At 54.6% G+C, this 21,469-nt stretch overlaps 1 protein-coding gene across 1 annotated transcript in view; it reads left to right on the plus strand.

The window, feature by feature from the left end:
- The first annotated feature begins 260 nt into the window (after positions 1–260).
- The window catches only part of NDRG1 (N-myc downstream regulated 1), a 48,549-nt gene continuing 27,340 nt past the window's right edge, over positions 261–21,469 (plus strand). The window contains exons 1-3 of the mRNA XM_032468012.1: positions 261–414; positions 11,402–11,482; positions 14,505–14,540. Of these exons, the coding sequence (XP_032323903.1) occupies positions 11,420–11,482; positions 14,505–14,540 (99 nt within the window). The 5' untranslated portion in view covers positions 261–414; positions 11,402–11,419. The remainder of the gene's footprint in view (positions 415–11,401; positions 11,483–14,504; positions 14,541–21,469) is intronic.

Consider the following 21,469-nt stretch of genomic DNA (forward strand, 5'->3'; position numbering starts at 1 on the left):
GAGGGAGGGGACAGCAGAGGCGCACCGCAGCCTACGCCAGGAGGCCCCTCCCCGCCGCGCCCCTACTCAGGCTTGCGCAACAGGCGGCGGCTTCGGCGGGCGCCAGCCGCGCGCGGCCCCTGCACCGTCAGGCGCGCGGGAGGGAGCGGGAGGAGCGCCGGGGAAGAGGGAGCGGGCGAGGGGTGTGTCCCGGCTGCGGGCCGGGCCCGAGAGGGCCGGGGCGGGGCGGGGCGGGGCGAGGCGCGGGGGCGGGGCCGCGGCGCCTATAAAGTCGCCCTCCTCCCGGGCATAAACAAACCTCGCCTGGCTCCGCGCTCCGGCTCGGAATCACACGCCCATCCTCGCGGCTCTCCTCGTCCGCTCTGGACGTCTCAGCCTAGCTCCGGCTCCTTTTACCTTTTTTCTCTACCTTCGGTAAGCCCGACGCCCTCTTCTTGCCAGGCAGGGAGGGATCGGTCGCCCGTGAGTGCTGCTGCAGCTCCTGGACCGCCCTTTGTGGTCCCTCCGAGCTGCGAGCGCTTGGGGAACCCGTGGCACGAGCTCGAGGAGGGGCTTCGGGGCGCGGGCACTGCTGGAATAGAGTGTTTCGATTTGGAGGGAGGAGAAAAAAAGGTCCCTGCTCAGCTTTCCCCCAGCTGAGGAAGTGGGATTCTGAGGGTCGGGGAGGGGTGGAGGAGAGCCGCGCGGGGAACACCTTGATCGCGCTTCCCGAGGCCCTTCCAGAGCGCAGCTGGCGTCATGGGTCGGGAGGCGCGCTGGAAATGGGAGGTGGAGGAGGGACTTGGAGTGTGTGTGTGTGTGTGTGTGTGTGTGTGATGGGATGGGGTGTGTCCCTGGGGTGGGGTGTCTGCGGAAGGAGAGATTGAGCGCCCGTGTGTAAAAAGGAGGTGGGGAGGGGTGAGGCGCTGGGGCTGAGGCTGGAGAAGGGGGCGTGGGTACGTCTGGTTCCCAGACTGTGCCCAGAACCAGTGTGCTTCTGAGGGGCGGGGGCCGATTCAGACTAGAAGCCCGAGTGGGGCCCGCGCTCGTGTGTGTGTGTGTGTGTGTGTGTGTGTGTGTGTGTGTGTGTGTGTGTTGGAGGAGGGTCCGAAGTGTGTTACAGCGCGTGCGACACGCGCAGGAGCGCGGCTGGGCAGGGTGCGTCCCCCCGCCGTGGCAGCTCAGAAGAGGTGGCCTGGGCCTGGGGGTCGTGTGGGCATCTGGCGGCCCTGCGCTGGCTGGGGCTTGGAGTGGCGTCATTTTCGCCTCCGCCCACCCTCCCCCGCTTTCCTTCTCTCCCCTACCTCCGGGGCCAGCGTCTCCTGCCCTCGAGGGAGGAGAACAGCTGGAGTTGCTCCGACGTTCCCGGGAGATCCGCCGCGGTCTCTGATTCACCCTTGGGCAGGGCGAGTGCGACGTGGTGGGCTCCGGGGGAAACGCGCTGTCCCCGTTTGGGTCAAATTAGTGGCTGACGCTGGGATTTAGTGGATCTTTCCCTTACTCCCCACCACCTCCCCCACTCTCCCGTCTGTCGCCTCTGCTGTCAGATGTTCCTGTGGGTCAGGGGCAGCACCGGTCTGTGGCTTGGAAGGGGGAGGTGCCTGGCAGCTGGTGGGGGAGGGCCCGGTTATCTTGTGTGGAAAACGAACTCTTCTTCACAGATGTCCCGGGCACTTCAGTTTGTTTGGTTCCTTTGAGTTACTAGGAAAGATGAAAGATTAGAAGACAGTTCAGCCAGTGGCCACGCAGGAGGGCTTTAGCCTCCCGGTAATGTCCCTCAGCCATATTTCATCTTCTCCTAATGAACAAAATCTCTAAACACAAACTGTGTTCTTGCTGTGAAAAATGCAGTTTCAAGACAAATCTTACACCCCGACCTCCTCCTATGTACAAATTCCTGAGTCTTTACTGAGTTTCACAAACATGAATGGAAATAAACAATGTGCAGAGAATGCAAACCCCAGCACCTGCCTGCTCGGGGCCCACCAGCCAGGGAGTGACTGAGGTGAAGGTGCAGAGCACAGCCCTCTGTGGTGTAAGTGCTGGGGTGGTATAGGGTGGGGGTCAGGGGAGTAGGTGAGGTACAGGTGGTCAGGAAGTGATGGGGAACCTCCAAAGAGACAGTGCTCTGGTATAAGGAGCAAAACCTGGGCTGTCTCCAGACCTGTGACTTCTTAGCTTTCCGGGTCCTTGTCTCCCATTAGAGAGTGAGAAGAAAGACGTTGCCTGCCTCGCCCTGTACCCTGGCACCTGACCCAGGGCCAGGCAGTTGGGAGGAGATGGAATACAGACATGGAATGAATTGAAAGGCTCTTTCCCTTCTGCCCTATTCCCCTCTGATCCCACAGCTAGAGTCCCAAGGAGGCAGTTGACCTTCTGGGTGGTAACATGTGACTGGGCTTTCCAAGGAGACCTCGGAGCATCTGTTGGGGTCTCCTCTCCTGAGAAGCAAGTCCGGGATCACTAATGGTTGGTTTGATCATTTGGAATAGAATTAAAAACTCACCCAAGTTCCTGGTCCGACTTCTTCCCATTATACAGATGGAAACTGAGGTCCAGAGACAGGGAACAACTTGCCAAGGATGAGCTAAAACTGGACATCGGCTCTCTAGAACCTTTTCCGGGGGTTTCCTGGTTGGGACTGAAGGTGGTGCACGGAGGTCTCAGTCTTGATTTGTGTCCCTCTTTTGTCAGAGGGATAAAAATAAATTGGATCTCCACTGAGTTTCTAGTGAGGAAACTTTCCAGTCAAAATGTGGGTGATTGGTTGATTTTAAGTGTAGATTGCATGTTCTTTAGAGATTAGCAGAATCAGTCTAGTGAGAAGGGGCTACAGCCCTGCTAAGTGGTGGTGGATGGGGTTTGGACTGCCCCCTCCAGGCTGGACCACAGAACTCAGAAGAGCCGGGATCCCCTCTTCTTCCCTCAGTGCACTGAAATCTCCTGGCCCAGCTGCCTTGGTGTGGATGGGGAAGAAAGATCACATTGTGTTTTCCTGATGGCCTGAAGCTGCTGTCCTTCCTTGGGATCTCACTCCAGAGATTCCTATCCAAGGCATGACTCAAAAGGCCCTGGGCTTCAGAAGGGAAGCCAAGATGATGACTCAGCATCTAAGATTCTAGCAAGGAGGGGGCCTGACTCAGGCAGAAGGGCCAGGGTGGGGCAGGACCTCTCTCTCCAGATCAGCTGCATCACCTCTGATCCTTGCAGGAGCTCTGCCTGGGCTGGATTGGCACCACTGAATGGATGAGAAAACCAAAGCCAAGAATATTGAAGGGACTTGGCTGTGGCCACATGACTAAAAGGGGGCGAGCCAGGCTTAGGATCCAGAGAGTCAGACTTCAAAGCCTTTGTTCTTTGTCATGTCAGCATGTTGGGGTGACTGCAGAAAGGCTTGAGTGAAAAGTACAGGGTGGCAATCAGGAGCTTTGGGCCTCAGCTTCCTCCTCTGTAAAATGGGAATAACAGACACTGTCTCACCGGGACGTGTAAATATTAATAGAACTAATCCATGGAAGGAGCTCAGACCTGGACTCGGCACGTGGGGACACCAGGTGGGAGTTTGCTGTCAATCATTTCCACAAATGACATTCTCAAGGCATTTTCTTGGCATTCAGTGTCAGAGACCTTTGTTCTAAACTTACCCAGGCCAGTGGGAGTGCTTCCAAATGCCAGGCTCATGGTTTGCTTCTTAAAGTTTTTCCAAAAAGCTAGGCTTATGCAGATTTCACAAAAATATAATGGGACTCTTGTCTGAAATGCAGATTTCCAGGCCTGGTGGATCTGGGATAGGCCAGGAATCTGCATTGTTTCAAAGCTCCCTGGGCTGGGTTGGGAGTAGGGTGTACTGAAGGAAGCCAGAGTAGAGGGTATCTGTTCCAGAATGATGGACAGGGGAGACAAATAGGGCAGCAGTGACTCTTTTTTCCCAAACCTCTAGGGTCTGGGGACACAGCGCTCCATCAGCAGCTCTTATCTATCTAAAGTGCCTTGTGATTTCAGGGCATCGCCTCATTCAGTTGAGCTAGGAGACATCTTTGCCATTTCTCAGGTCAGAAGACTGAAGCTCGGGCAGGTAACTTGCTTGTCCAGAATCAAATGATGGGGTCCTGTTCGAAGTGAGCCATCCCAGACTTTCCCGGCAGGTAACTTGCTTGTCCAGAATCAAATGATGGGGTCCTGTTCAAAGTGAGCCATCCCAGACTTTCCCGCGCAGTGTTGCCCTTTGAGATTGTCCATACCCTTCTGGAGCATGAACTTGGGTTCTTGGACTCAGCTCAGACTGCCCTTTCTGCCTCCCTGATCTCAGTCTGGTCCCAGCCCCCGCCCTTCCACTTGCTCTTTAAGTTCAGGGACAGAGATGGATGGGACGGTCATCCCTGCTGCAGAGCCCGAAGTGGTTAACTCCCTGAGCATTCACTTGGCCCCTGCTGTGCCAGCCCAGGCTGTTTGGAGGAGGGTGTGCAGGGCAGGCCGGGGACTCTGATCTAGTGTGCGCGAATCCCAGTTCTCCAGGGTAGGCACCTTGAGAAGAGAACCAGGAAGTCCTGGGGAGTCTGGCTTGGCATTGCAGATCAGATTACAGAATCCGGGTCCCCACACAGGTCTCTCTCTGACCCAGTCTTTGACTTTCATACCGAATATCTACTGAAGACCTCCCAACCCTGCCCCGCCAGGCTCCATCTCCAGGCATCTCCAGTCCAGTGGGATGTTCCTCCAACCCAAGTGTTGGGAAATGAGGCTCATTAGCAGTCTGGGGATCTCATCTTTTGTTTTATAGATTCCCACCCCCTCTCCTGCCCCACCTAAACCTGTGGAAACCTCTGTCCAAGTATAAATTTTACACCCATGTGCAGCTCTGCTCAAAGAGGTGGATGGGGACCAGGGCTCCATCCTGTTCCCCCATCTTGACCCCCAACTCCACCCTGCTGGCTTTGAGAAGGTTCTGAGCAGCACTTTTGGGATGTGAGTGTGAGGCATTCTTAAGAGGGAGGTAATTCTGAAGATTCTCCCAGCTGGGAACCCTCACCTCCTCCCCTCTCTCATTAATCATTGAACTCACCTCCTTCTCCGGAAAGCCCCCCCTGGTTTTCCCCTCCAGGCAGGCAAGCTGGGTTGCACGCCCTTCTTGGATCATTCTGGGCTGTGTTTCCTTTTTTACCCTTTTTTTCCTGGAGACCTGAGAGCCTGGGACTTAACAGGCACTCAATTAACGTTGGTCCAAAAGAGACCTCCATTTATTAAAGAAATAACTTGGGTCATCTTGTGTGGGAAAGATTAACAGATCCTCCAGAGGACAGAAGCAGCAAGACCAGTTCGGAGAAGAATCCTGTCAGCATGGCGATCATCCCATCTCGGGGACAAAGGGTTTTGTAGGACGCGTCTCCATCCATGTCCTTTGCTAGTATTGGCTCTGTCTGTGTGCTTTCAACAAATGATGTCACAGACCAGCCGGTGCCGCTCATGCTTCTCCCATAGATTCACAGAAAAATCCGCTACCCAACCAGCATCCTCCTTCGGACTTTCTTTATTCTGCTTGTCCCTGCGGATGGTCTGATCTTTCTGCCAAACAAGTGCTGGGCTGCCAAAACTCCCGCTGTGAACCTACAGGAAGATCCTGGGTGGTGCAGGGAAGGGGGTGGGCGAGGACGAATCGCTGACCCCTCCCTCTTCCTGCTATTGTGTTCCAGATCCACTGCCTGACCTTCTCGCTAGTTCTGTGTTCTGGCTGAACACAGAGAAGTTCCATTCCAGCTACAGCTTGGTACCCAGGGAAGGAGGCAGCTGGGGTCTGCTTCCTCCTTAGTGATTCCCTTCGCATTCTTTCCATATCAGACAGTCGGTGAGAGGCTCCTGAGCTGCAGCCTCCGTGCAAAGCGAGGAGTTGGGATGGTCTGCTGGTCTTTCCGGCAGTAGCATCTGCACCATTTTACTGGCTTTTGAAGGCCCTGGTTTTGACTTCCCTTGCCCTCGACGGGGGAACTTTCTTGAAGGTCCAGTGAGTCCACCCATGTTTACTAGGTTGATTACGTAAGAAAAACATTGAGAGTTAAGGCCACCAACTTCCTCACCCTCCCCAGAGCCTTGGGTTTCAAAAGGTCCAGAAAACATCAAGAGAACCCGGGAACTGCCTGGTAACTTGATATCAAAATCTCTCTGGCAAAGAAAGGACCACACGCATCCACAGCAATCGGGGAGGCAAGGCGTACCCCAAGGCTACTCTCCTTGAGGTTGAGGCGGACATGGGACTGTTCTCTGGAATCTTCTGGGGACTGCTGTATTCGGGGGAGATGTTAGAGCAGACAGCAGTAGCGTGCATTGATCCCCCTGCCCCACCCCCTTTTAAATTCTGTTCTATAAAGAGCCCAGTGTGCTGGAAAGAACAGTGCTTTCATGTGGCTTGGAAACCAGGCGTGTTCTGGAGGGGACAAAATCTGGGCCAGTTCCTGACAGTCACAATCGATGCAAACTTATCAACAGTCCCTGGTCCCTCTCTTTCTCTGCTTCACTGAAGGACTTCTGGGAGGCTGTGGTCTGCCCACCCCTTCCCTGAGCACCTGCACCCACATCGAAGGATGGAGTCTAGGCCTTTAGGAAGTCCTGGGGGCCTTGGCGTTTGAGCCTTAAGTGACCTGTCTGTCAGCTGGGAGGGTCACACCCACCGTCTGCCAGTTCCTCCTTGAGGAACACACAGAACAGTGTGGGTTCCTGGGAAACTCAAAGGAAGGACAGAGTTTGGAGCCCGGGAGGCACCATTGGAGTGTTGCTGTATCGTGCTCTGTCTGTGCTGGGTTTCAGTCACTCTTGCCGAGGTGGGTGCATCTTGGGGTTCCCAGGACACATCCTGGTTGTTTCTCTGCTGGACACCTACCTCTGCCCTGCCTTGGGGGAGTTCTAGGGGCCCCAGAGAACTTGCTCAAGAGGGAAAGCAGATTGGGTCCCCTCAAGTGGCTTGTTAGAGGAAGCCAGAGCTGGAGGTCTTGGTTTTACACACTCAGGTCTCATGGACAGGAAGGGGTTGAGGCTGGAAGGAGAGCCTCTTCCAGGGCCCCAGGGCAGGCGGATCCAGGCAGAGTCGAGCCATGTGGGGCCCTGGTAAGACCCCAGGGTGCATGGCCCTTTGGTCAGGGTGCAGCATTTTCCAGCCTGGGCTCCTGTCCTCCCTGAGTGTCTTTGGGACCATGTGATGTTCGTAGAACACACACTGCATATTTTGCAGATGGGAAGTCAAGGTCCAGGGAGGGGATGAATGACTTGGTGAAAGTCACGTGGCGAGAGGGGCAGGGCTCCCACGGCCCCACTCCTAAGCCAGTGTTCCTGCTGCTCCACCAGGGCTTTTAAGAATCCCAGGCTCCGTGTGTCCCCTCACTCTCTTAGTGACTGCTTAACAGCTTTCACGTGACCTCATTGCCTGAGATGCCTCTGCCCGCCAGCCTCCCAGTTCCCAGGGTCACCTTCTTCCCTCCTCCAGGCAAATCTGAGGTTTGGCTCCCCTGGACCCGTGAGGCCTGGCCAATTGCTGACTGTCTCCTGGGTATGTTGAACTAGAAAGGCATTTGCCTGCCCCCGACTTGGGCCTTCGTTACTCACTGACCAGCATCGCTAATTTCCTATCTGGAGTGGCTTCCCTCTGTGCTGAGACATGGTTGGCGGGTGCCCCACCATCCCCCGTCTTGCAGGGTAGAGCAGACAGCCAACAGTCAGACCCCTGGGCTCCCACCCACTGTGCCCTGTGCCCTACATGGCCTTGCCATGTCACCCCGTGTCCACTGAACGACTGCCTCGGCCCTTCTCAGTCCGACACTCCGCACCGGGACTTTCCAGGAGGCAGAGGAGAGGGGCAGGGACGGGCATCCAGCGCTCGGCCTCAAGCCCAGGGAAGGATCTTGCTGTGGGCTCTGAGTGGCACCTAGGAGGGGCAGGGGCACCAGCTAGAGCACCCAGCCAGGTCACCTCCCATCCATCAACCTCCTGCAGTGCCGTGAGAGCCTCCACAGCCCAGAATGATGAGCGGTGCAGGTGGAGAGGCTGCACCTAAGGAGAGGTGTGGGGAGGACCACAGCCCCCCTGCCCTGGGCGGAGCTTTCCCTCCTGCAGAGATGGATGGTTGTGACTGGGCTTGGTGGGCGAGCAGGTGCTGCGGGACCCAGGGGTGGGGCACCCGGCCCCAGGACTCGGCGAACTCTGGGCTCAGGACCGAGTCTTTTCATCTATGGCCCTGTCCCCAACTTGTCACATTGTAGAATTTTGTCAACAAAACTATTTTTGGTACTTTCTCGCTTTGCTCAGCATCTGGTGCGTGAGAGCCTTGTGTGCAGGAAGCCACCTCTGAGTAAATCGCGGTGTCAATCTGGACTTCCTGGAACTCAGATGGTCTTTGAGGGCTGGTCTCGCTGCATGGGGAGTGGGGAGGGGCAGAGGGAGGGGAGGGGAGCATGAGGGGCTGCTGGAAGGTGTCCCTGGTTTCATCCAAAGACTGTCATCTTCTTTAAATAACAAACCTGATTTTATGTATTGAGCTTCCTTGTAAGATTTCCTTTAGACAAACAGCTTCTGAAACAAAAGTTTGCAAAGTTCTTGGATTGAGGCAACAGAGACAGGGTAAGGGCTGGCCCTCAGCTGGCCTAAGCGGGCAGAACTGGGCGGAGGGCAGCCAGCTGTCCCCCTGCCCCTTGCAGGCTGACCACCAAGACGCAGAGACCACCTTCTGCAGCCAGTTTGGGCAGCCTTGGTGATTGCAGACCGTGACCTAGGCGGAGGGCCTGGCCGAGCTCTCCCTGCCAGCACATTTGTGGTTATCAGCTGCAGATTCCCCCAGGTACAAGGAGTCCCGCCTGATGCTCTCTCTGCTTTATCCAGTCTCCCTGCAGACTTCAGAGTCCCGGATCCCTTACTGGCTGCTTCTTGGTCTCGGCCAGAGTGTCTCAGCCTCCTCACCACTGAGACCAGACGATTCTGCTGCCGGGGTGTCCTATGCTCGGCAGGGTGAGAGCTGCCTCCCTGGCCACCACTCATGAGACGCCAGTAGCATCTCCCAGTCGCAACAATCAAAAATGTCCCCAGACACTGCCGAATGTCCCCTGGGGGACAAAATCACCCTGGTGTAGACAAACACTGTGAGGGTTATCCCTGGTGTCGCCTCTGAGCCTCCCCAGAGCCTGAGCACACCCGGGGCGGGGTTCCACGAGGCCCCCTCCCACTCCTCAAAGCAGCGACTCTCAAACACTGATACTGAAGGGAGGCTGGCCAATTTTCAACCCACTGTCTCACGGGGCCTGGGAAGCTGGGTCGTAGGAAGGGAAAGAAACTGGGGGGTAAAGAGAGTTCGCCAGGAGCACATCAGCGAAGTGGTGAAGGCTGGAACTGAACTCTTTCCTGTTCTAGAGGAGCATGGTGGGTGGGGCGGGTGGAGGCTAACTCTAACAGGATCGCAGCGTCTGGGAGTCAAGGACAACTGACCATCTTGGGCTGAACTGCAGCCTGTGCTCGAGGCCTTATAAATGTAGGCTTGTTTTCACGGCGTTTCACTCTTGTGGTTTAGTGACCACGGAAGAGTGAATTTAATACAGACATCGCTTATGAGGCTGCATAAAACCTGTTCATCTGTCTATTCAACAAGCAAGTCGAGGTTGGACTTTGCACCTGGCCATGACGCTAGGAGCTACAGGTAGGGAAGGGAGCGAGCCAGGTGGGCTGCCTGCCCTGGGAGCTCCCAGGTGGGGCTGAAGATGCCCGCCGGGACCCGCCCACGGGGCAGTGGGAGACTGTGACTTCACCCCCAGGTTCTGAAAGGGCCCCTGGGAAATGTGAAGTCTTTTCACTCTCAGCACGAAGGGTGGCACTGCCAGAGCCCTGGGCTTCTGGAAAACTCTCTGGGCTGTGTAGGCGAGGTGTCCCACGGCCAGGGTCTCGGGACCATGAACTCGCTGAATTAGCAAGGCCAGCAGACCTTGGCTTTTCATGCCTCCTGCCTCCGAGCTGGCAGCGGCCCAGGAATGCTCACAGATATAAAACCGACTTTGTTTTCGGAATGTTCTGGAGCCTAGACTCCAAAGGCTGCATAAAGGCATTCTTGTGGGGCTGGTTATCTGCAGGGGAAAATCATGCTGGGGCCGCAGACCAGAGCATCCCAGGGGATCTGCCCACGGAATGCCACGTGCTGGCACGGGGCTGGGTGCGGGGCGGCCCCGGCTCTGGTGCCCGCCGAGCTCTGAGAGGTGTTTCACAAAGAGGGTTCTTCTGGGTTCGGGGAGCTGGGTCTTCAGAGGAGCGCTGGGCTGGAAGTTCAGAGGCTTGCACTCTCTCTGGCTGTTACATCTGTGGGGCCCTGGTGAGCCTGGGGCCAGGCTCCCACTCTGGAAAATACTGTGATGGCCTCGATCAGAATGGTTTTCGCTGAGGTTCCCGATTCAGAAGGTCTGAGTCTGTGAACCAGGGATTCTGTTGCTCCTTCCCCCGTCTCTTCTGCGTCTGCCTGAAGCACTGGACCCTCATTCTGGGCCCTTTGTGCCTCCCCCCGGTACTGGTGGGCACCTCATCCTTCCAGTTTGACTATCCATCAGTAAGAAGAGGTGTTTACGTCTCCTGGTCCCCAGTTAAGCTCCCGGAAGTGCACATAGTGCACATTACCACTCAAACCTCGCTCCCCAGGGACTGAATTACGGCGGCACCCCAGCATCCCTAACTCTGCCCAGTCCAGCTCTCCTGGTCCTTCTGCACCTGCCCCGTGCCAGAGCCGAGGAGGACCTCTTCTGGCCCACCCCGGCCTCTACCCCTCACCCTTGTCCCCCACCCCTGCCCTCCCACCCTGTCCGCCCGCCCCCCCACCCTTCTTCCCCATCCCTGCTCTGACTCATGAGGTGCTTTTTCCCTCAAAGTTCCTTTTTCTTTCAAAATCCTACTGAGTGTTCAGTTCTGTTGGCCCCCTTGGCTTAAGGTGCTCCCCGCCCCAACCCCTCTTCCCCCCAGCGTGGAGCAGGACACCCAGCACAGAGGTGGACGCGAGGTATCTGTGCAGCCACCCCTCTGCTGGAGCTGGTTTGAGGAGGATGTAGGATGAAGCTGCCTCCGTGACCTTTTGTCTCCTTTTGGTTCTCAACCTGGGACTGCCTGACTTGGGGATCAAAGATGTGGGTCTCCTTCTAAAATGCAGGAGAAACGTCCCTAGTGTGGTAGTGAGCCTCGACTGGGTGTGAGGATCTGATTTTGAGGGTACTTTCATCCCTAAGCCTCAGTTTCCCGCCATTGCAGGAAATCTCCTACCCGGGCCCTCAGGGACAAGAGTGGGATGGGGCCGTGGGCAGGAGGTAGGAGCTGCTGGGCCGGGCCCAGTGAAGCCTCATTCCCTGATCTCAGATTTGCTCCCTTCTGGAAACATCTCTCAGCCAGAAGTGCTAACCTCCTGGCCTCTGTTCCTTTGCAGGCCGGTGACAGTGGGGACATGTCTCGGGAGCTGCAGGACGTGGACCTTGCTGAGGTGAAGCCTTTGGTGGAGAAAGGGGAGGTGAGTGGAGATGTTCCTGGCTCCCCCCACCCCATACACACTCACACACAGGCGTGCATGTGTGCACAATGCAGCACACATCCACGTACACACGTGAGCACACACACACCCATGTCCACGCTTCCTTGTTCCCACAGGTCAGCTTGTCCAGGGATGCAAAGGGACAAGAGGTAACAGTTCAAGTCCCAGTGTGGCCACAGAGTGCTAGGGCACTGTGGACCCGACCTCTCGCCCACCTCTGGCTTTTTCGCTCCTACCTCCCTGATCTCAGTTGTAAAGTAGGAGCATTGAACCAGAGTTCCTCCCAGCACCTCCACCTCTGACAACCTGTGTTTCTAGAACCTGCAGCGTGAGGCCCATTGCCCATTGGCTCTGTCTGCCCCATAGCTTCAAGGTTAAGGCCACACACTCTGGGGCCAGACCACCTGGGTTCAGATCCTGCCTGTGACACTTGGCAGCTTTGTGACCACTGGCAAATCCTTCGATCTCATCATGCTCCAGATACCCAACTTTAAAACAGTGACACAGGGACTTACATCGTGGGGCCAGGGAGAGGATAGAGTGGTTTAATTCACGCAGAGGGAATGCCTGCCTCAGAGGGAACCAGCAGGGCACAGGAGCTCTTGCTGCTGTAATTATTACCATCTTTTTGGTCAAAGCTTTTCATGGCAGTTTCTTTTGGAAACAGAAGCCCCTGCCCTGCAGCCTGGCCTGGCATGATCCATCCGGGACTGGTTGTTCTGATGATGGATGCGAAAAGCCTTTTCATTTGCACAGTTGACGTTGTATTTTTAAACTATGTTCACATCGCCGTCCTCACTGAGACTTATAACTGCCTGTGATGAGACACCGTTTTTAAAAAGGAAAGCTCAGGTTCAAAAGTGAAGTTACTCCAAGGGCAACTAAACGCTTTCGAAAAATACTTGTTAACACACACGGACCACATCCTGCATGCCTGTCTCTGGGCCAGTCGTATTTCGTGGGTTATCTTGTGCTAAATGAAAGGATAAGACTGGTTGATTAGACTAGGTTCTGTGATTGTTCCCATTTTCCAGAAGAGGAAGCTGAGTCCAGGAGTAGAAGCCAGGCCAGGGGAAGCTGCAGAGTGCTTGATGTCATTGCCATGCCAGGGGTCTGCAGATGTCTTCTGCATAAAGGGCCAGAGGCAAATATCTTAGGCTTTGAGGACCACATGGTCTTTGTTGCGACCACTCTGCTTTACAGTTACATCATGAAAGCAGCCCTCGACAATGTGTAAGTGAACGGGCTTGCTGTGTTCCAATAAAGCTTTACTCACAACAACAGGGGGAGGAAGGTAGAGGGTCATACTATTCACTATGCATGCTCCAAACCTATTTGTCTTCCGTCGGGGTCTTTGACATCATCTTAAAAAGCAAACAAACAAAACCCCTCTAGGTGATACAAATACATATCAACATAGTCTTATCTCCCCCTTTTGAAAAAGCACATGACAGACTATTCCACACTTTGCTTTATTTATTCAGCCACACATGTTGGAGACCTTTCCGACATCAGTCCATAGAGCACCTGTTTCTCTCTTTCCAGTGCCGCAGGATTCCACCACGTTTATTTGACCAGTGCCCTGTATGTGGACCCTTGGGTCCACGTTACCGTTACCAGCAGTGCTACACAGTGTTCATATGCTCATTGGATCCTTCGTCTACATCATTTCATACACATGGCAGGTGCATCTCAAAGATAAATTCCCCAAGTGGCATCACTGGGTCCGAGGGCAAATGCATTTTTAAACACAGCATTTATATATTTCAGGCAGTCTAGTGGCATCCTTGGAGAATTTTATTCCTGAAACAAATATCTAAGAGATTATCAACTCCAGGTCACATGTCAGTCTATCTCTAAGTAGATATTTACCTTTTCTTTCAAGGTTTAGATGGAAGTAAACCTTCCGATTCCTTGGATTGACTCAGCAAAGTGTTTTTAATTAGGCTAGCTGTTGGGAAGTTCTCCCTGATGTCTGTCCTCAGTCTGGATGGCCACTGCACTCCTGTTGACATTTTGAAGATTAGGGTTGTACACAGTAGCTGGTCTACTCCCTCCTACCAATACAGAGACACAGACACACACAGACACACCACACAAAGTGTTGTTGGTCACATTTGCTTCCACCTGAATTTAGCAGACCTCCCTGACGTTCTTAACCCCAGACCAGGAGATGTGAAGTTATTTTAATCTCCTTCAGCAGGCGTTTGTTACCGTCTTATCTCCCAGCTCCTGGCTAGCCCGAGGGGCCCCCTTCCCCTTCCTTCACCTCTTTTGCCCTTGGCTCTGCTGAGCTGTCTTCTTTCATGGTGAGTGGTGGTAGGTCTTGCTGGGGTTCTGCTTTCAGAGGGTGTTTGAACTCCATCTCTGAGTCGGGAGGAACACGTGCCAGCAACATTTCTTGGAAACACTGGCCAAGCATGGCTCCCGCTCCAACTCTGAGTGGGATTTTCACTGCTACCCAGGTGACAAGCGCCCTATTGCTGTCTTCCTCGGCCTGGCCTGCCACTGACAACTCTGGTGAAAGATGGAATTTGGGCTGGAAACTCAGAATTATTGGATTGAGGGAAGTGCTCTGCTCTCCTCCTCCATCCACGAGAAACTGGATTTTAATCCAGATGATGGGCTATTGTGGAAGAAATGTAAAGACAGTGACATGGTCAGGTTTGAATTTTAAAGGTGTAGTACATGGGTGGAGACAGAGACATCAGTTAATAGGCAATTACAGTCTTGTATCTCTCAAGCTTGTGGTATGCTTAGACCTTCAGATCTTTTTTTTCACCAAGGCTGCAGTCAGAACAGAATCCAGCTAATGTGTCTACTTTTCTGCGAGGTTGCTATTCTTTGCGGCGAAAAGTGTCTCTCTGTAAGGAATTAGAGAAGCCCCACAGAGGCCGTTGGGTAGATACAATAGATTCAGGGCGTGGAGAGGTCCTTGTGTTCTGACATTCCATCTCTTCCCCAGGAAACTGATCAAACTGTCTCTCTTTTCTCTCCACAGACCATCAGCGGCCTCCTGCAAGAGTTTGATGTTCAGGCAAGTAGAAGAAGTGGCTTCCCTTCCCCCTTTCTTGCTCTGTCTTCTCTTTCCCTCCTTCTCCCATTGGTTTGAAGTAGATTCGTGTTCAGACCTTAGGGGTGAAGGGAGAGAAGCAAGTGAGCTCAGCTGGTTCCCCACACTCAGGGCCTTCTCCCCAGAGAAAAGCTGGTTTGAGTTCTGGCCAAGGAAGCAGCAAGCCAGTTACCCACTGTGAAAGCGGGTCAGATATGGCCCCCTTTGACCCTGCAGAGCTGGGCAGAGCTGTGGGGCGAGTGCGGGGCAAATGGCGAGGCATTGGGTGGGCTTGGGACCCTGCGGTGGGAGGGGACGGAAGCAAAGGCTTGATGTTCTTGGCTCTGCTTGGGAAGTGAAACGAGCCTTCCCCGTGGTTTTCTGGCTCCACCTCTGCTCCGGGTTGGTGTGAGAGCAAGGTGGGGGTGGTGTCTGGAATTGTGTTCAAGAACTAGCTTTCAGGAGAGCCAGTTGGCCTCTCTTGGCCGAGGGGTGGGTCAGAACCTCAGGAACTGTAGATCCTGGACTCGTTGTCCCATAGCCACGTGGGCCCCACGCTGGGCCAGGCTCTGGGGGTGGGGCCGGAAGCCTGGGCACATCTGGGTCTTGTAGGCTCCCGGGAGAAGACAAACCAGATGCCGGCTGACAAGCTCACCTGCACCTCTCCCTGCATGTCACACAGGTGTCCCCGGCTCCCGGCCCATTCCGAGCTCCGCGTCTCCATCACAGATTTCATCGCCATCCCCCCAAAATAGCTTCACTCTTCCTCCTAAATCTCGTATTTCAGTGTTTGGCCCACCATCCATCGGAGGCGGGGATCTTGGCGCTGTCTTTGGAAGGAAGTAGGGAGAGAGGGAGGAGTTGGAATCATTGGCTGGTCTGAGGTCCTGGGGGCCTTGAACAGCACACGCAAGGTGTGTGGGCTTTAATGTGCTTACGCGTCATCCCGGCTGTACCTGGGGGCCACCCTGACCTCGGGCCCTGTGGAACCCCTGGGGTGTGCCCGAGGTATTGGTTTCTGTCCCTGGCATTTGTTCTCTGAGGCCAGTACATCCCACTGTGTAACATCAGCTTGTTCAGAACACACTTACTACACCACCACTGTGCACCCCCTGGACACCCAGACAGACGCGTGGCACCTGTACTCTGCGGGGGACACCCCACTTAACGCCAACCGAGTTATACAGTGAAGATCGCTGTCTCCATTCTTAAAGCTGGGAAAACTGAGGCTCAGAGGCCAAGCATGCCTGGCTCTCGGTCGCATGGCTAGCATAGTGCCCTGTGCAACTTGACCATGAAACCTCCTTTGACAGCCTCCTAGGGATAGGGTGGATGTTGACCCCTGAAGTCTGTGATTAAAAGCAGCTGAGCACGGAGACGCCCTCATCCCTCAGAAGAATTTCCGACTCAGCCCTGGGTTTAGAGCTTCGCTGCTGCCCCAGCATCCCCACGCCCCTGCGGTGGGTGAGCTCGGACCAGGGCTGGCTTCTCCCCACTTTATGAATGAGGAAACTGAGCCACCTGGACAGTGAAACTTGCCACAGTCAGGCCATGGCAGAGACATCATGCCATCTCGAACAAAAGCATCTTTTTTCTCTTTTTTTTTTTGTGTCGGGCCAACCAGATTTAATCCTAGCTGACCCTTGCAAAGTGTGTGCCCTTGAACAAGTGACCCTCCATCTGTAAAATTAGCCTAACAGTAAGAATTAATGCTCCTGAGCACTCACTATGTGCGGAGGCACTGTTCTAAGCATGCTGCCTTTAATTGTATTTATCGAATTAAAGGCACTCATTTAATCTCCACAAGAGCCCTAGGGGGCCTGGGGTTCTGGTATCACCTAATACAAGGGCCTTCAGGTCGCACAGCCAGGGAGGCCCCCAGCTTTCAGGTCCCCTGAGCCCCCCACCCCCTGTGATAACGCCGACACCAGTGCTGTTCACAGCCGAGCTCATTGCTTAGAAAGCAAAGGCCACACTGTCTGCAACAATGCAGGTTACAGGCATGGATGGATGTGTGGAAGTGACCCTTAAACTCTGGGGTCTGGGGACCCCTGAGCCACCATGCCTGGGGGTGAGAGGAGACATGGTCAGACCTCCAGGCACAGTTTCTCCTCTGGGGTCACTGGGTAGGAGTGCAGCGGGGTGGTCCTGGCTCAGTCTGCAGCTCCACTGGAGCTGGAAGCAGGGCTACCTGGCGGGCTCAGCCCACCTTTGTGCATAGAAACGGGAGAGGGGCCTGGGATGGGTGGGGCAGCTCCCTGGGTCTATGTCCCTCCCAGGGAGGGAGCTCTGAGTAGCCTAGGCCCCAAGCTAGTCACTCCCCCCACCCCATCACTGACTGTGTCTGTCTGGCTCGTTCCCCTGTGACTCAGACCATCAGGTCCCTGCACCTTGTAGGCCATCAGAGGAGGGAGGGACCCGAGCCGGTCATGTCATTGGCTGCATTAGCACCGAGGACACTGACTGTGGCCTTCAAGGAGGGTGTGGTCTCATGGAACGTGGCCTCTGGTTCTACTCTTTATTATGCTTGTTTAAGAAGAGAGTCAGAGTTGGTAGGTTGCTTGCCCCAGGTCACCCTGCAGTGACGGGAGGGTGGCACCAGACCCTGGGCCCTCCCTCTCCGAGCCCTGAGAGCTTCCTGTTCTGCCCACGCCTGATGAGGCGGGTTTAGTGGTGCTTCCTGCGAGCCAGACCCTGTGCTAAGGGCTTCCTAGCCAAAATCTCATGCAACACCGCAACAACAGCATAGGCAGAGGTACTATTATCCTCTTCGTTCCGATGGGGAAACTGACCCCAGAGTGTTGGGATTGGGACTCACACCCACGTTTGCCTGAGCGGGAAGGAAGCCTGCCTTCTTACTGTGCCGTCTCTGCTTCTCCCTTCCCCAGGCTAGAGCTCCGTACGTTGGTCTCTGTCTCCCAGGACTCTGGGCATGCGGGGGATGTTCTGGGAAAGCAGGAGGTGAATCGGTCCCCAGGGGCCCTAGGTTTATCTCATGCAGCCCCTCGTTTTACAGCTGGGGAAACGGAAGGACAGAGAGCAAGGGGACTCATTTGTCCAGGGCTGTGCAGTGGGCGGCAAGGAGTGATGACATCTGATCCTACAGCTGGTCCTTTCCCACCCTCCTGAGAACAGGGAGAGGCGGGTCACAGGGCAGTGGAGCTGGACAGATGCTGCAGCCATGGCCTGGCGGTTGGATTGGCTCTAGGGACTTGAGTCTGTGAGTGGCAGCCCCAGGGACGGGAGGATCATTCAGGGCTGGGCTGGGCGAGGCCCTGGGAGGAGGGGGAGCCGCTAACCTACTTTCTTTGCCATTGAAATGTTAGCTTTTTGTGACCCTACCGCCAAGGAAGCAGCCTTTAGCTCTGTGGTTTTGTCTTCCTGCGGCAGCCCTGTGATGTCCGGCCCCCGCAAGTTCAAGCCCGCAGATTCCCCCAGACTAGGCGTTCAGCAGCTGGGTTTGCCCTCTTTGTGGCTGTTTGACCCAGAGCAAGATGCTCCCCCTCCTTTCAGCCTCTGTGTCCTCATCTGCAAAGCGGGGAAAGTCGCTCCAACCTTGTGTAAGTGGCAGTGTAGGGAGGACAGTGATGACGAGGACCCTGATGTGATGTTCCCCAGTGTTGACTCAATGACACGGCATGTCTGCCAACTCTGTTGTGAAAAAATACTGTGCAGCCATCACCACCATCCATCTCTGGAACTCTTTCCATCTTGCAAAACTGGAACTGTCCCCGTAAGACACTCATTCCCCATTCCCCTCCTCCCAGCCCCCGTCAACCACCCTTCTTCTTTCTGTTTCTATGAATTTAACTCCTCTAGGTAACTCACATAAGTGGAATCACGGTGCTTGTCCTTTTGTGATTGGCTTATTTCACTTAACACGATGTCGTCAAGTTTCATCCATGCTGAAGCATGTGTCAGAATGGCCTTCCTTTTTAAGGCTGAATAATGCTCCGTTACACATCTGGACCACATTTTGCTTATCCATTCATCCATCAGTTGACACTTAGGCTGCTTCCAACATTTGGCCATTGTGAATAGTGCTGCTGTGAACAGGGGTGCACACTGCCTGTTAATGACTCTGTTTCCAGTTCTTCGGGGTGTAAACCCAGAAGAGGAATGGTTGGGTCATATGGTTATTGTAGATTTCCAAAATCTTGCTCATCAGAGAAACCTAGAAAGCCTAGTTTATCTGCTCCTTGGGAAGATAGTTCCTCACTTTTATATCCCTCTTGATAGTTTGCAAAGCACTTTACGCGCTCCTATCCCCAGGCACAGATAATAGGCAAAGCAGAGAACAGGAGTTTGGTGCCATCTATCTGTGCAAGTCAACTTGAAGGTCACTTGGTCTGGGGTGGGTGGGGTGCTACGTCCTCTGAACTCAGCAAAGTGAGGACCTGGAGACCACAGAGGGAAGCCTCGGCGTGGGGCTGGGGAGCAAGATGAGGTTCATCAACATCGTGCACCAGCCTGGGCTGAGCCCGCCCAGCCAATCCCAAGAGCTCTCCTGTGAGGTGGAGGCATCTTTCTGATCATGCATTCCTTTGTTCTCTTTGTTCTTAACAGATGCCTGCTTTGTGCCTGGCATTGTCTTAGGTGCTGGGGCTCTAGGGTGAGCGTGACAGGCAGTGAGCCCTGTTTTTAGGGACTGTAGTTCCAAACTAATAGTAGTATGAGATGCTGGGGCTGCAGGAAGGAAGTGGCTTGATCTGGCTCTGCAGAGAAGTTTCTGGCATCAGACTAGGCAGTTGTGTTTGCAAATTTGATGAGTACGGAAAGTGGGAGTATTTGGGGTTCTGGTTTATTTTTTTTGGCTAGAATCCTAGAATCCAAGAATATCAGAGCTGGCAGATGCTTTAGGATCCAGCCCTACCCCTTCTGCTTCAGGTGGGGAGGCTTTGTCAAAGGCCCCTGAGGGGAAGGGAGGGGAGGGAGGGGAGGGAGTGAATGAGTATTTGTGTGCCCACCCATCGTGCAAGGCTCCCTTGCTAGGTAGGAAGTGATATTCTCCTTTGCAGATGAGGGACCAGTTTGGAGATGTTAAGAAACTTGCCAAAGGGTTCTAAGAGATAGCCCTGAATTTCAGCCCATCGGACTGTTAGATACATAATAATCATGGGGGTGGTGAGAGCTGACGTCTCTCGAGCACTAACTGTATGTCAGAAACTGCGCTGACCTCTTTTCCTGCATCATTTCATTCAGTCCTCCCTTTGGAGAAGATATTGTTGCCATCCTTGTTGAAGAGACAAGGCTCTGAGCTGGCTTAAGGGATTTGTCCAGTGTCACACAAAGATGAGATAGATGAAAAGCCTGAGTCAGTCTGGAGCCCAAGTGCAGAGCCAGAGTCCGTATAATTGGTGGGGGCGGGGTGATGTGGGGGCGGCAGAGTTGAGTCCGCTGCTCATCAATCCCTGCTCGTGGGCTGGGTAACTTCCTTTGGCCCCAGATCACCTCTCCTGGTGGATTTGCTATTTCTCATTCCTTCCACCTAGATCTTTAGCTATTCAGATAGTTTGATTTGATTTGGTTTCCATGGGAATCTCTGTTTGTGTATTTACCAGGGATCTCTGGGCAATGAGCTGATGTTAACCGGCGGGCCCTCGGGTAGAAGGGATGGAGGGGCCTGGGGCAGGAAGGGTGGTGGGCTGGAGGGTCTCCCGGGGTCTGGCTCCCGCTCTGGAACACCCAGTCTGGTGGAGCTGGGCCTGGGGGGATGTCTGATCCTCGTCGTGAGGGCAGTGATTTTTTTCCCCTCTCTTGGAAGTAGACCAGCTCACAGGGAAAACAGAAATGATGCCCTTTTGCGAATTTCCTTCTTTGTACACAGTTGCTTCTTGTTTTCATGCCCCCGACTGAAGGTGGGCAGAACTCAGAGGCTTGGAAATCCTCAGCCCACTCCACCATTTCCCGTCCCTGCCCGCCCCCAGCCTCACTTCCGAGGAAGCCATGGGGACTTATAGCAAACTCCGAGTAACAGATGGCGGTGGCATGCATCTGGGTCAGCGCCAAATGAGTCTTTGCCTCTCCTGCTCTCCTCTGTGGGTTTCCTGGGAAGGCCCTCCTGGTGGAGGTGACAGGACACCCCACCTGCCAGCCCCCCTGTGGTGAGGCTTTGATCGCCTCCCTAGGGCTGTCCAGCCCAGGCCACCAGGCTGACCTAGTGTGGACGCCCATCTCCGGGTGTCGCAGAATGGGTGCAGTGGACTGCGGGTTGGGATCAGCTCCGTCTCTGCTAGCCCCGTGCCCTTGGCCAGTCACCTGACCTCCTGCAGGCTTCATCTTCTATTCTGTAAAAATGGGGACCGTATCTCTGTCCCCGAGATGTCACGATTATGATGTGAACTCAGCATCAGACTCAGCAGGCGGGCCTCCTTTGCCTCCCTCTGCTCCGTGGATGGCCCTCCTTCCATTCCTGCTCTTTTCCCTAACGCCAGACAGACGTTCCTCCTGATTCTCTCTGGCTTGGAGATGCGCATCCTCGGCGTGGGTTCCAGCTGCTGTATCCCCAGGCTGACGCCTTCCTACACACTATGCATCGTTTCCTGACTGTCACTACTCTTCTGTTTCTCGGTGTGACAACAACATTAAGGAAAGCTGAGAAATGGTGGGGGTTGACCTCTTTGAGATCTTCTTCTCTTCTAGATGTCCCAGCTGGCCAGGGATCAGAACTTGGGGGCCCCAGGGTCTGTCGCGAATCTTAACTCTACTCCTCGCAGCTGTGCACCTTTGGGAGCTGGGCTTCAGCCCCAGAGGCCATCTGGGAAGTGGCTGACCTGATAGCACAGGGGTCAGACCTGGCTGTGTAGAGTCTGCCCAGGAAGGGGATGGCTGTCCTTCGGTGCAGATACAGTTGTGTTCCTTCCACACACGCATCCCTCCCCATCGTTCTTCGTGATTCGTGTGCTCCTTACCCA

This window comes from Camelus ferus, chromosome 25, assembly GCF_009834535.1.
Source record: "Camelus ferus isolate YT-003-E chromosome 25, BCGSAC_Cfer_1.0, whole genome shotgun sequence".
NCBI classification, from domain to species: domain Eukaryota; kingdom Metazoa; phylum Chordata; class Mammalia; order Artiodactyla; family Camelidae; genus Camelus; species Camelus ferus.